The sequence below is a fragment of the Podarcis pityusensis genome (assembly GCF_964106645.2).
Source record: "Podarcis pityusensis genome assembly, chromosome: 8".
Taxonomy (NCBI): Eukaryota; Metazoa; Chordata; class Lepidosauria; order Squamata; family Lacertidae; genus Podarcis; species Podarcis pityusensis.
Genome location: NC_138033.1, coordinates 28,093,305 through 28,108,394, shown reverse-complemented (window position 1 = coordinate 28,108,394; position 15,090 = coordinate 28,093,305). Strand labels below are relative to the sequence as shown.

General features: G+C 45.8%; 1 protein-coding gene and 1 long non-coding RNA gene across 2 annotated transcripts in view; one reads left to right on the top strand and one right to left on the bottom strand.

Moving 5' to 3' along the window:
- Window positions 1-15,090, bottom strand: part of LOC308482517 (uncharacterized protein) — a 115,583-nt gene that overhangs the window by 61,623 nt on the left and 38,870 nt on the right. The window contains exon 2 of the mRNA XM_081015656.1: window positions 11,965-12,091. Within this exon, the coding sequence (XP_080871782.1) occupies window positions 11,965-12,091 (127 nt within the window). The remainder of the gene's footprint in view (window positions 1-11,964; window positions 12,092-15,090) is intronic.
- Window positions 10,169-15,090, top strand: part of LOC308482521 — a 27,356-nt gene continuing 22,434 nt past the window's right edge. The window contains exon 1 of the long non-coding RNA XR_013989309.1: window positions 10,169-10,361. This is a non-coding gene — a long non-coding RNA (uncharacterized lncRNA). The remainder of the gene's footprint in view (window positions 10,362-15,090) is intronic.

Below are 15,090 nucleotides of genomic sequence, written 5' to 3'. Positions count from 1 at the left end.
GCAGTCTGCCCTGGGTGTCACCTCTGATGGGGGTGACTAAATGCTGTGCGGCACTAAACGTCTGTGAGAGACGCTGAGGCTCTGGTGCGCGCAGGCTTCCCGCTGCCAAAATGGTCCTCCTCAGGGGCAGGCAGACTCCCCGTTGCAAGGCACGTGGTCTCTGCCAAAAAAGCAGCTCAACAACTCTGGCTCCCCCTAAAAATTTGAAATAAAGGCAAACCATTTTTGCAGGCAAAAAAATAAATAAATTTCAATTGGGGGTGTGACAATGGGGGGTACCACTTGACCTTGCTATGCTACTGGGTGTGGAGTGCTGAATTGTCCACATGCTGCCACACACACACACACACACACACACACACACACACACACTATTCTGAATGATATTTTCATCAGTTAGGCTCTGGTAGCTAACATGAGCATGGTTGGAAGAAAGGGAGAGCACTAGATTGAAAGATCGGGGAGTTCAAAACCATGTCCCTCTTGGGTGTGTGTTAAAGCACCCACTGATAGGGATGGGGGAGGCATTCAGTTCAGTTGGCAGTGTGGTGTAATGGTTAGGTTGCTGGATTGGAGCTGGGAGACCAGGGTTCAAATCCCCATTCAGTCACCGGAAGCTCTTAGTTTTTGCCCCTTTACAATCTCAAAGATTGATCCTGCTACACTCCTAACCATACCATCTGCCCCTGCCCTATGGGGTAGCCCTGCACTCTATCTGCGTGGGGCTACCCTTGAGTTTGGCTCAGAAAGTGCAGCTAGTGCAGAATGCCGCAGTCCGGCTTTGGGCCAGAGCAGTTCCACATCAGCATATTACACCAGCGCTGAAAGTTCTGCATTGGCTGCCAGGACATTACCAAGCTAACATCAAGGTATTACTGTGGGTGGGTGAAGCCCTGAATGGCCTAGGACCAGGTTACCCTTTTACACCGGCCAGATCGTCTGCAGAAGTCCTGCTGACTCTCCCAGTTACTGGTATCTTATAGTAATTTGGTTTCTACACAAACTAAAAAAAAATTAGTGTAGGAACCACTAAGGAACACTGATCCTGTGGAAATCAGGCAGGCACCTAAAACACTGTTTTTTTCCCCATCTGCTGAAAAGGTTTTAGGATGCATACATACTGTACCTTTAGAGAACATTCTTTCCTTCAAAGAATTTTGGGCGCTCTAGTTTAGTCCTCACAGAGTTACAATTCCCAGCAGCCCTTAGCAAACTACAGTGCCCAGAATTCTTTGAGAGGGAAATGTGCTTTGAATGTGCTTTAAAGAGATAGTGTCTGTACAGTGTTTGCTCTGCCAAGCATTTTCAGATAATTAATGGTAGTTCAGTGTTGGTCATTTGTTCTGTGTGTTTATGAGTTTTCTAATCATTTTATTATAAAGTCGTACCTTGGTTCGCGAATGCCTTGCAACTCGAATGTTTTGGCTCCCGAACGCCACAAACCCGGAAGTGAGTGTTCTGGTTTGCGAACTTTCTTTGGAACCCGAACGTCCAAAGCGGCTTCCAATTGACTGCAGGAAACTCCTGCAGTCAATCAGAAGCCGTGCCTTGGCTTTCAAACGTTTTCAGAAGTTGAATGGACTTCTGGAACGGATTCTGTTTGAGAACCAAGGTACAACTGTACACCCATTATGACTTACTTATTTTGTAATGAGTTGGTGGTTTATAAATAAAATGTTAGTCTGTGACTGATGAGAGCTCTAAGCCTGATGAGGAATGGTTGAGGGAGTTTATAGATTCATAGAACAGTTCACAGATTCATAGACTTATTGAGTTGGAAGGGACCCTGAGGATTATCTAGTCCAAACCAAATATGCAGCTGTCCCTTAGTGGGTTTGAACTTGCAACCTTGGCGGTATAAGCACCACACTCTAAGCAGCTGAGCTATCCAGGCTGAGGTGTGTTTAGCCTGAAGAAGAGAAGACTGAGAGGTGCTATGATTGTTGTTGTTTAGTCGTTTAGTCGTGTCCGACTCTTCGTGACCCCATGGACCAGAGCACGCCAGGCACTCCTGTCTTCCACTGCCTCCCGCAGTTTGGTCAGACACGTTTGTAGCTTCGAGAACACTGTCCAACCATCTCATCCTCTGTCGTCCCCTTCTCCTTGTGCCCTCCATCTTTCCCAACATCAGGGTCTTTTCCAGGGAGTCTTCTCTTCTCATGAGGTGGCCAAAGTATTGGAGCCTCAGCTTCACGATCTGTCCTTCCAGTGAGCACTCAGGGCTAATTTCCGTAAGAATGGATAGGTTTGATCTTCTTGCAGTCCATGGGACTCTCAAGAGTCTCCTCCAGCACCATAATTCAAAAGCATCAATTCTTTGGTGATTAGCCTTCTTTATGGTCCAGCTCTCACTTCCATACATCACTACCGGGAAAACCATGGCTTTAACTATACGGACCTTCGTTGGCAAGGTGATGTCTCTGCTTTTTAAGACGCTGATAGGTTTGCCATCACCTTTCTCCCAAGGAGAAGGCGTCTTTTAATTTCGTGACTGCTGTCACCATCTGCAGTGATCATGGAGCTCAAGAAAGTAAAATCTCTCACTGCCTCCATTTCTTCCCCTTCTATTTGCCAGGAGGTGATGGGCCCAGTGGCCATGATCTTCGTTTTTTTGATGTTAAGCTTCAGACCATATTTTGCGCTCTCCTCTTTCACCCTCATTAAAAGGTTCTTTAATTCCTCCTCGCTTTCTGCCATCAAGGTTGTGTCATCCGCATATCTGAGGTTGTTGATATTTCTTCCGGCGATCTTAATTCCGGTTAGGGATTCATCCAGCCCAGCCTTTCGCATGATGAATTCTGCATATAAGTTAAATAAGCAAGGAGACAATATACAGCCTTGCCGTACTCCTTTCCCAATTTTGAACCAGTCAGTTGTTCCATATCCAGTTCTAACTGTAGCTTCTTGTCCCACATAGAGATTTCTCAGGAGACAGATGAGGTGATCAGGCACTCCCATTTCTTCAAGAACTTGCCATAGTTTGCTGTGCTCGACACAGTCAAAGGCTTTTGCATAGTCAATGAAGCAGAAATAGATGTCTTTCTGGAACTCTCTAGCTTTCTCCATAATCCAGCGCATGTTTGCAATTTGGTCTCTGGTTCCTCTGCCTCTTCGAAATCCAGCTTGCACTTCTGGGAGTTCTCGGTCTACATACTGCTTAAGCCTACCTTGTAGAATTTTAAGCATAACCTTGCTAGCGTGTGAAATGAGTGCAATTGTGCGGTAGTTGGAGCATTCTTTGGCACTGCCCTTCTTTGGGATTGGGATGTAGACTAATATTCTCCAATCCTCTGGCCACTGCTGGGTTTTCCAAATTTGCTGGCATATTGAGTGTAGCACCTTAACAGCATCATCATTTAAAATTTTAAATAGTTCAGCTGGAATATCATCACTTCCACTGGCCTTGTTATTAGTAGTGCTTTCTAAGGCCCATTTGACTTCACTCTCCAAGATGTCTGGCTCAAGGTCAGCAAACACACTACCTGGGGTGTACGAGACATCCATATCTTTCTGGTATAATTCCTCTGTGTATTCTTGCCACCTCTTCTTGATGTCTTCTGCTTCTGTTAGGTCCTTTCCACTTTTGTCTTTTATTATGGTAATCTTTGTACGAAATGTTCCTTTCATATCTCCAATTTTCTTGAACAGATCTCTGGTTTTTTCCATTCTATTGTTTTCCTCTATTTCTTTGCATTGCTCGTTTAAGAGGGCCTTCTTGTCTCTCCTTGCTATTTTTTGGAACTCTGCATTCAATTTCCTGTATCTTTCAGTATCTCCCTCTCATTTTGCTTGCCTTCTCTCCCCCGCTATTTGTAAGGCTTCGTTGGACAGCCACTTTGCTTTCTTGCATTTCCTTTTCATTGGGATGGTTTTAGTTGCTGCCTCCTGTATAATGTTACGAGCCTCCATCCATAGTTCTTCAGGCACTCTGTCCACCAAATCTAAATCCTTAAACCTGTTCCTCACTTCCACTGTGTATTCATAAGGGATTTGACTTAGATTGTATCTTACCAGCCCAGTGGTTTTTCCTACTTTCTTCAGTTTAAGCTTGAATTTTGCTATAAGAAGCTGATGATCTGAGCCACAGTCAGCTCCAGGTCTTGTTTTTGCTGACCGTATAGAGCTTCTCCATCTTTGGCTGCAGAGAATATAATCAATCTGATTTCGATGCTGCCCATCTGGTGATATCCATGTGTAGAGTCGTCTCTTGTGTTGTTGGAAAAGCGTGTTTGTGATGACCAGCTTGTTCTCTTGGCAGAACTCTATTAGCCTTTGTCCTGCTTCGCTTTGAACTCCAAGGCCAAACTTGCCTGTTGTTCCTTTGCTATGATAGCCATCTTCAAATATCTGAGGGGCTGTCGCATGGAAGATGGAGCAAGCTTGTTTTCTGCTGCTCCAGAGGGTGGGATGTGGACAAATGGATTCAAATGACAAGAAAGATTTTTAGTTACAATTAGGAGGAACTTTCTGACCATAAGAGCTATTTGACAGCGAAACGGACTCCCTCAGGACTCTCCGCTGGATGTTTTTTAACAGAAGTTGGATGGCCATCTGTTAGGGATGCTGTAGGTGCGAATCCTGCATTGCCGAGGGTTGCACTAGATGACCGTTGGAGTCCTTTCCACAGTCCTATGATTCTATGGAAACATCTATAAGGCCACAGGCTTCCTGCTTCTGCCCTATGTCCAGAGTTGCAGCCTGTGGCATCCTGGCCATGGGCAGAAGGCGCTGCCACCCATCTGTTTTGCCAAAACCTCTCTTCTAAGCAATTAAGATCTCTGGGCAGAAATAGCGGTGGGGGGGAAACAGCAGCAGCCATAGATTCTGCTTCGGTCTGTTTGTAGAGAAGGCAGCTGAGATGCAGATGAAAGCTATTGATTTCACCAGGAGGAAGCAAAAAATGCTGAAGCTTCAGGGATCAACCTTCAGCAAACTGCATAAGCGCGCAGGATGTCACCGCCTCTAAATGAAGCTGAAAAACCTTGATTAATTAGTGGAGTCCTTGAAGAACATTAACGAAGGCTGCCCAGTCTGCCGGTTAAGCAAAGGCATTTTTCAGCACTGCAGTACCCAAGGAAAGGGGCAAAAAATCAGACGAAGAGTTGAGTTGTGGTTGGGAGAGGTATATAATTCAGCATTTTATGTAGGAACTCCTTTTTGCTTCACATCTCAGTAAACTTTGCACAAGCCCAGTATGGCAGGCTCATATCCTTACTACCGATAAAATGCCCATTGTTAATGGGTGGAACTTGTGTGAGGAAAGGGCTGCCTTGTTACAAGGATCCAGAAAGTGCCATGAATCTCCCTGCAGAGACCTACTGCACCCTTGCAAGGAAGGATTCCTACTGTTCATGTGTGCATTCCTTTTTCACCATGGCCCTCAACAGGCAAAAAAGGGTTTTTTTGGTGATCTCACTTATACTTCCGGGGTGGGGGATGTTTCTGTCCCCCAGCCCTGCAGGCCAACTTTGACAGGTGGGCGGGACAACCCACCTGCCAAACACCCAGCATCATTATAACACCAGATGACTGACAATTGGTCAACCTATCAAAGTCCCTTGCGCAACAGTTCCCAAGTGAGAGCCAGTGTGGTGTAGTGGTTGAGAGCGGTAGATTCGTAACCTGGGGAACCGGGTTCGCGTCTCCGCTCCTCCACATGCAGCTGCTGGGTGACCTTGGGCCAGTCACACTTCTCTGAAGTCTCTCAGCCCCACTCACCTCACAGAGTGTTTGTTGTGGGGGAGGAAGGGAAAGGAGAATGTTAGCTGCTTTGAGACTCCTGAAGGGGAGTGAAAGGCGGGATATCAAATCCAAACTCATCTTCTTCTTCTTCAAGTGCCAAACATCCAGCTGGCTGTCAGGCCCCAGGGAACCGCAGCACAAGGGGCTTGGTCAAACCTGTGCTCCAGCGTAAGCCTGGCAAATCTGCTGTCAGCAAGGCTTGGCTCGGTAGTGGCTCCCGCCCTGTGGAACGCCCTCCCACCAGATGTCAAAGAGAACAACAACTACCAGATTTTTAGAAGACATCTGAAGGTAGCCCTGTTTAGAGCAGCTTTTAATGTTTGATGCATTACTGTATTTTAATATCTTGTTGGAAGCCGCCCAGAGTGACTGGGGAAGCCCAGCCAGATGGGTGGGGTATAAATAATATATTATTATTATTATTATTATTATTATTATTATTATTATTAGCTGCATGACCAAGTTCCCTGGACAGAACTGTCACGCAGCCGATCCCTGCAGAAAGCAGGCTTGAACTCACTGCCCGCCAGCTGACCAGCCCTGCCTTTTGCAGGGAGTGGCTGTGCAATGGAGTTCTCCATGAGGAACCTGGTCACACAGCTGGTCTGGCCTTGTCTATCCCTGCCCCACACCTGACATCATATACGGCACTAGGTGGGCGTGTTCAGCGGACAGCAGCCTAATGCGGCAAACTGGGATCCCTGCTGGGCCAAATGTGGTTTTCCACACTTGTTATACTTCTGAATTAATATGCTTTTTCAATGGTGTGTGTGCTGTTTTTATTTAGTTTTAAATTGCATTAAATGTTTTCTTTGTTTATGATGACAAAAAGTTATGGCGTATCAATAATTAATATAATATAATATTACTTATCTTGTTTTAACCTACCCTGAGACCTTGTGATAAAGGTTGAGTGATAAATCTAATAAATAACAATATCTGGAGGGCCGCAGTTTCCCCATCTGTGGTTGGAATGCTTGCCTTAAAATACAAAACGAACGGGTCTCCCACTCCGAATCACAGCATCATATTTTCTCCCTTACGCCTTCCAGTTTCCAAGATAGAGCGGCAAAACTACATTTGACGCTGCTGCCAATTAGCAAAGGCAATAATGGTCACAATTTGTCGTTAATAATTTTCAACAAAATGCATTTGTTGTCCTCATTGCTACCATCGTAAAAAACTGTTGGTGCTCTGGAAACACCACGACCCTTCTTTATTACACAAACATTATTGTGACCAAATGTAAATAAATCAAAGGGTTTCAAGGTTGCAAAGCTTGCTTTTGCTCTTGTCTGTGTCTTTCTTTATCCTTGGGCCCTAATGAGACTGTTTTTGCTAACGAGTTTGCACCAGTCCTGTTGATGTTAATGGCCTGCTCATTAGCAAGTGGAGATGCCTTTGAAAGGAAATGTGTAATATGCTTCAGGAGCTGCAGTGTCTGAAGTGCAGGAGGTCATCGCGAGAGCCCCCACTGTCACACCCACAAGGAGACCCCCAAAACGCAGGCAGCTGTGTCAATCCATTCCTTATTATGACGGATATATCAAAGAGTCATAGTACAATGCACAGGTTTTTTTAGGATCATCTGACAGTCATAGAATAAGAAGGTAGCAAAAGGTGTGGTGCAACAGCAAAGATCATTCACTGTGGGACTTAAGGGTTAATTCTGTGGTTTATAAGGCAACTAACCAAGGGGCAGTGACAGTGGAGGTGTTGGTTGGCAAGCAGAATGGAATGATTCTCACTGAGGTAACACACACTCTGATTAGCTGAGTAGTTCTCATAGAATCATAGAATCATAGAGTTGGAAGAGACCACAAGGGCCATCGAGTCCAACCCCCTGCCAAGCAGGAAACACCATCAGAGCACTCCTGACATATGGTTGTCAAGCCTCTGCTTAAAGACCTCCAAAGAAGGAGACTCCACCACACTCCTTGGCAGCAAATTCCACTGTTGAACAGCTCTTACTGTCAGGAAGTTCTTCCTAATGTTTAGGTGGAATCTTCTTTCTTGTAGTTTGGATCTGAGGGAGTTTTCCCTCTGTTTGTATAGTTGAATATCTCCCTGCTACGCACAAGGCCTGGAGTAAGAAAGTCAAGACCCCTTCGTTCTTTTCTCCTCAAATTATACATTTGTTTTTATTCAGATTCCTCAGTAAAGTGTTAGCAGGGTTTTTATTCTCTCTGAACTCTGCATTATTTAAGTGACTTTGCTAACAGTACAGTAACTTGGCTCCCTTTGTCCCTGAACATTGCCCGTGCTGGCAGGGACCGTTGGGAGTTGTAGTCCAAGAGACCACAGATTTCTCCTCTCTGCTCTAACCACTACATCAAATTGGCGCTTGTAGCAAGAGAACTCACAAGCTAGTGGTGTTTAATTTTATTATAATAATAATGGTCGTGTTTAATCGAAGAAGAAGAAGAAGAAGAAGAAGAAGAAGAAGAAGAAGAAGTTACTTTTTTAAAATAATAATATGTATATATGCATCAAATAAATATAAATGATAATAATGGGTGGAATCCAACGTAATACTAAGTGAAAATTCTGTTTGTGAAAGGATTTATGTTTACCCAAAACGGGGGAAGAATTGATGCTTTTGAATTATGGTGCTGGAGGAGACTCTTGAGAGTCCCATGGACTGCAAAAAGAACAAGCCTATCCATTCTGAAGGAAATCAGCCCTGAGTGCTCACTGGAAGGACAGATCCTGAAGCTGAGGCTCCAATACTTTGGTCACCTCATGAGAAGAGAAGACTCCCTGGAAAAGACCCTGATGTTGGGAAGATGGAGGGCACAAGGAGAAGGGGACGACAGAGGACGAGATGGTTGGATAGTGTTCGTGAAGCTACCAGCATGAGTTTGACCAAACTGCGGGAAGCAGTGGAAGACAGAAGTGCGTGGTGTGCTCTGGTCCATGGGGTCACGAAGAGTCGGACATGACTAAACGACTAAACAACAACAACAACAACAAAATGGGGGGTGGGGGTAAAAAGGCCACAATCTGCTCCACGTACATCAGCAGAGGGCAGGCTATTACAAAAAAGAGGGATGCCACTGGATGCAGCAGAACTTTCAGCAATGGGGTAGGGTTGCCAGGTCAGGAGCATCCAAGGCTGAGATTTCAGGACCCAATTGTGAAACCTAGGGGCAGCCTCTGGTGATGATAATGAAGGGCAACTCTTGGTGAAGTTACGGGGGGGGCGCAGACCCTGGTGATGCCATTTAGCATGGCACAAGAAGCATGGACCACAGAGCATGCCATTCAATTTTTTTAAAAAACCCAAAGTTTAACAAATGAGCAGATAGGTCATGGTTGCAAATTAAGATAGAAACCTTAGCTAAAGTGGGTGTTCCCACCTTTCAGTTGAAGTAGGGGACCCGTTCCTTCTCACCTGCTTAGGGTGTCTAGGTAGTCAGTTTTTAATCTAGCCTACTTGCTTTTGGCCAGAAGGGTTTAAATGCTCTTGCCAGGTTGAAGGTTACAAGCTGCATGCCTAATAAAGAATATTTTTTTAAGGCACTTTCAGCCACTTGGGAGATTCAAGCCGTTCACCTGCCACCTAGAGGAGGTCAGACAAACCTGGAGATTCCAGGTCACTTCTGGAGGTCTGGCAACCCTGCTGTTCCAGCATCCTGTTCCCAGAGAAGCCAACTGGATGCCTGCAGGGAAACGCACAAGCAGGATTTGAGCACAAGAGCCCTCTATCCTCCTGTGGTTTCCAGCAACTGGAATTCAGAAGCACTGCTGCCTCCAACTGTGGAGGACAGAGTATAGCCATTGTAGCTTGTAGCCATTGATATCCTCCTTGAAATTGTCCAGTCCTCTTATAAAGCCATTCAAGTTGGTGGTTCTCACTGCCTCATGTGGAAGTGAGTTCCATAGTTTAACAATCCACTACAATACTTTTTAAAAAATCCATCTGGAGGGGTTTAGGCTGCAATCCTTAGTGTGGTGAAGAAGGATGTCACAGGCCTGCAGGACAGCAGTCTCCCTCTTTGCAGCTGTGAGATGTTGGGACCATCCCTTTTCCATCTGCACAGCGAGTGCCAGAAGTGGCAGAAGGCTGAAGACCCTTGGATGACACAGACTTGGCTGCGTGTTGAGAATTGTCTCTCTCTTACACACACTGTACGTGCGCAAAGGGGCCTATCTCTGAATTGTCCTGACACAATCTCTTTTCCACATGCTGTGCCAAAAGCGTGGCTCCCCCCCTTCTCCCCCCACCCCTTGCAAGCTTCCAGTATATTTAGCTGTGGTGGAACCTTCTACCTTTCCTTATATAGCAGAGGCCAAAAGGATTTCTCACTCTCCTTATTAATAGGCGGAGCAGAGTTTTGAGGAACCTGCCAAAAATAGCAAGCAAACATTGTATGGTGTGGGGAGTGAGGGGAGGGGGGTGGGGTTGGGGAGAGCAAAGAGACAGAGAAAGGTATGTCCCAGTCTTGCTCTGCTTAAGCGAAGTGTTTTATCCATCCCAGAACACAGCCTTGAAAGGGCCTTCAGATTTGAGTTGTGTGTTTAATATTTTGGACTCTGTGGAAGAAGAACAGCCAGCTTCAGCTCCCACATCGTGCTGTCTGTGGGGGGGCCGTGTAGCAAGGATAACAAACTCGAAGGTAGGAATCGGGATTTTGTAACTTCAGAAGCTATCTCCTTTCCAAAGGTAGTTCTTTCCAGCCTCTCCCTGCAGTGATCCTGTCAGGTTAGGGCATTTTCAAACTGCTGCTCGCTTTGGGGTGGGATTCAATCACATACCAGCAAATTCAGGTTGCACAACCAAAGTTGTTTGGGAGGTCATATGCAATTAACCCACTTCCTCAAAAGATCACACTTTTTGCGATAAGCAAAGTGAGCAGGAAACGCACAGGAAAGTGTTTGTGAGGGTAATGCTTGCTTTGACACGTCATATAAATTCCACACAAATGCTTCAGGATGAATGCTCAATAAATAGGCCATCCAGCATCACACTTAGTTACTACTGCATTTTACAAATTGGGCAACTGAGGCTATACCCACATAAAATATATTTTAAAACACACACACACACACACAGAGAGAGAGAGAGAGAGAGAGAGAGAGATCAAGAATCATGGGAAATGTGGTTCGTTAAGGGTTCTGGGAATTGCTGCTCAGTGCGGCATAAACTACAGCAGTCTTGGGGAGGGGCATGTGCTTTAAAGGTGCTTTAAATGTATGGTTCACAGCCTGAGGCTGAGAAATAGACAGCTTGACTGAGGCCACTGGTCACCAGCAGAGATTTGAAACCCACCTTCCTTTCCCGAGGTGAAGGACAAGACCTCCCCCACATTCACACACATGCACACAGCCCATGTGTACTTCCAGCTGAATCTTATTTTGGCATTTGCAGCAGGGCAGCTTTCTGTACCACACCCAAGGGCAACAGGATGTAGGGGGTGTGGCATGGCACATATCTCCAGTGCCTCTCTGCTGCCTGAGGCGGTTGCTTCCCTCTCCCCAATGGTAGAACTGGGACTGACTCCAGCCAAGCTGGATAGTTACATGGGGTAAAAATATGATGGGGGGGGGAGGGAATGGGAAGCAGATGGTGGAGGGGGAGAAGGGGTGCTTCTTCTCAACTTGATTGTAGTCCTTTTCTCTCACTGGCTTCCGTGATGTGGGCAGTTCAATATTAATTTTAATAGGAAATAAATCCCAGGTCTAGTTTATACTTTGGGGAGTGAGGAGACCACGAACAAGGACACCCAAACCCTCTAACTATGTTGGTTTGTTGACAACGGAAGAGTGCTCCTTCAGGGGTGAAGTCTCACAGCTGGAGAGTTACAGCGCCTGCTGTGGGATGGAGGGATGGTGAAAGTGTGGTGCAAAGAGTGCAGATACACACACCGGGGCTGCAATGTTCTCAAGTGCATTTTCCTGGGTGCAAGACATGCATGTGAGAAGGTCAGTGTGGTATAGTGGTTAGAGTATCAGATTAGGACAAGGGGAAACTAGCTTCAAATCCCTGCTCAGCTATGAAGCTCAGTGTTGAAGTAAGATTCAACTGGGGAAGGGCTACGTAGCCCAGTGGTAGGCCAATTTTGTCCACAGCTTTGTATGTAGAAGGTGCCAGGTTCAGTTCCTGGCATCTGCTGGTAGGGCTGGGGGAGACCCCTGTCTGAAATCCTGGCGAGTATAGGAGATACTGAGCTAAGCAGGTGAATGGTCTGCCTCGGTAACTGCCCTGAACCCCTGGCCTACCTGGCAGCAAGTCAGTATGCCAAGTCCAAACTTCAAAGTCCGAGGGTTGATCCACACAAGCGAAATCCAAAGACCGAAGCTCAGGAAAAGAGGTTCAAGGGTGATCCAAGTAGCCAAGTCCAAAGTCCTGCAGTCAGGATACAGTCCTGAGTCAAACCCACGGAGGTCCAGGAGCACCTAAGTCCAGGTCCATCAACATGGGCAGTTGAGCAGAGCCAGCACCTCAGCTCTGCTGCCCTTGTATACTTTGCCTGCTGACTGCAGCATCTGACCTTGATGAGGCATATGAGCCTCACCTGTTCCTAGCCTACTCCAGCTGAGGAATCACACCCCTTCTTTCAGAGCTAGTTTGCTGGGCTGTGGGCTCGTGCCTGCCTTAGCCTCCTGGAGTTCCCCTCCTGCTGTTCCCTATGCTTCAGAGCCCGCTGTGTTCCTGGGGACAGGGCCCCCTCTGGATCCGGTGATGGGTCCTGCTGCTCTGGTTCCTGTGCATTGTCCTCTGTCACCCTGTGATTACTTCCTACAACAGCTTCTCCTTCCCCATCCCCTGCTTGCCTCGGTGTGTCCCAGTCCCGGCTACACCCCTTGCCGGCATCCTCTTCCTCCTCCCCGTTGCCCTGCCAGTTCACGACAGTAGTGGCAGATTGTTTCTGGAAGGGACGTAGCTCGGTGGCAGACCATCTGCTTTAGATGCAGAAAGTCCCAGGTTCAACCTTCATCATTTCTGGGTAGGACTGGGAGAGGAACTCTCTGCTTGAAGTCCTGGACAGCCACTGTCAGTTAGCACAGACAATACTGAGCTAGGAGGGTCAGTGGCCTGACTCTAAATATGGCAGTTTCCTATGTTCCTGTCAGTCTGGACAGCTTTTGTACATGGAGTGAGAGAGGCACCATCTTGTCCTTTGCCTCAGGCAGCAAAATGTCTTTGGCTGACAAAAACTATCTGGTTTAACCTGCTGTCTATATTGAGGGGGGGCAGGGTAAGAGACTTTTCCTGATTTGGGGAATTCTCCTTCTGAATAAGTTTGTTCCCGGACAGACTGGTACTCTTTTATCCTCCAGGAGACCAGTTAACCTTTTCTTTGTTGTTTCACTAAGGTTTATGTTCTAATGCCAATTTAGCTGCAGAATCTTGAAATCTGATTTTATGTTTACTTAGCTCATTTGTTAGACTATGTTCGTGTTAACAGTGTCAATGTGTTGTAGCAGATAAAGTTGCTAAACATCAGATATTTTACTTGCCCATTCAGTTTTGCAGCCTCAAATTCAGTTTTGGGGATTTCGCTGAATGAAAAGCCAAGGCAAGTGTTAATTTTCCATTCCTTTTCATCCCCTGTCTGATTTTGCAACTCTTGCTGCATCAAAAGCCATCAAGCCCCTCTCACGTTCTAACCCCCCCCTCAGCCCCCCAGGCAAACAAAAAGCCCAGGCTCCACCTCCAGAGGTGACCAAATGATCCAGGCCCCTCTCCCTCACCTGCCAAATCCCCACTAGGTTTCACCCCTGACCACTCAAAACCCACTGATAGTGTTGTTGTTGTTGTTTTAAATCTGTTAGTCATTTTATCTTGCCCAAGGCAACACAAAACATCTTACAAAAACAAAACAAAACTTCTCCACAGATACAGTAAAACCAAGGACAAAGCATTAAAAACATCCCATCCACTTCTAAAAGTCCAGAGATTGTTAAAGGCCAAATGCCTGGTTATAGAGGAAAGTTTGTGCCTGGCCTCTTATCCTCCAACTGAAGCACTATGGTTAGATTCTTACAACGTTTTGTGGACTCTGTGGGTAATTCAACTTATTGCTGTTATATTTTTACTCTCAGGGAGCTGTGTTTGTGGCCTTTTCTGTCTCAGACGCCAAAATAACTCAACCAAACTTGGATACAAGCTCTTTATTTATTTATGGTATTTGCATACTGCTTAGTCATTAGCATTTATAAGTGATGTGAATAAAAATGAACCACATAAGAGAATAAAACAATAAAAAGGCATCATAAAACCAAACACTGCCTTCAAATGCCTGCGGGAACAAGAAAGTCTTTGTCATGTGACTGAGATTAGACCGGCACCCTCCACCAGACCTCAGTGATCAGACTGGGATATAAGGGATCAAGTGGTACTTGACATATCCTGAGCCCGAGTTGTTGAGGGTCTTGTAAATTAATGCACCTTGACTTGGGGAGGGGAGCACCATTTGCTGTTCTACCTGGGGCAACAAAACATCTTGGGGCAGCCTTGATGGCTTTTTATTGTTTGAGCGGGAAGGCAGAGGTGCAGTGCCTCATTCAGAGCTTCTCTATGTAAACAAAATGGCTGCCATCCTCATCACAACATCTGTGTATTCTTCTTAACAAAGTAGTATAGCAGCTACCTCATGGGAAGAAACTCTGCTTTCTCACATAACAGGGCAGCATGTTTTAGGGGTGGAAGGTGTGCCGTTAGGTTTTCTTAAAAGACGCATCGTTGCTATTTTCAAGTATTAAAAATTTGGGACATTTCCCTTTGCTTGATTTTATTCAGGCCACAATAGCTATTTTTCTGGATTATCTTGACACAACCAGGACAGCTGGCAATTTTCTTTGAAAGGGCTGGGCACAAGTTTGGGTCACTGCAGGGTTCAAAGAAATAATAATAATTCTGGCAGCTGAACGATGACAAGCTGGAATTCAGTAAGTGAAGTTTTCCCTATCACTGCACCTCCCTGCCAGGAACGGCTGCACCGGATGCATTTCTGTTTGTGGTGTAGCTGTTAAAGACACAGTTAGTCTGCCAGAAAATGAGACAATTTGTTGGAGATCTGGCTCATCCCCTCTTGCCCGGTAACCACTGCCTGCTGGCTCCACCACTATGACATTCCTTTCCCCTCCACCCGTTCACTGCCTTTTAAAATATTGTGTACATCAAAAGCATCACTGTAAATAAACAAAGAAGACGGTGTTTTCCATTTGTGTACAGTTAGACTCATCAGCCATACTCACCCACCTGTGTATTTAATAATATTAAATAGTATGTTTTTGAGGAGGATTATTGGTTTGTTTTTTCTGTTTTAGTTATGTATTTTGAGTTCCCATTTTGTATTTTCCTGTTATGGATCTTTGGGTGAGGGGTGGTATACAAATTTA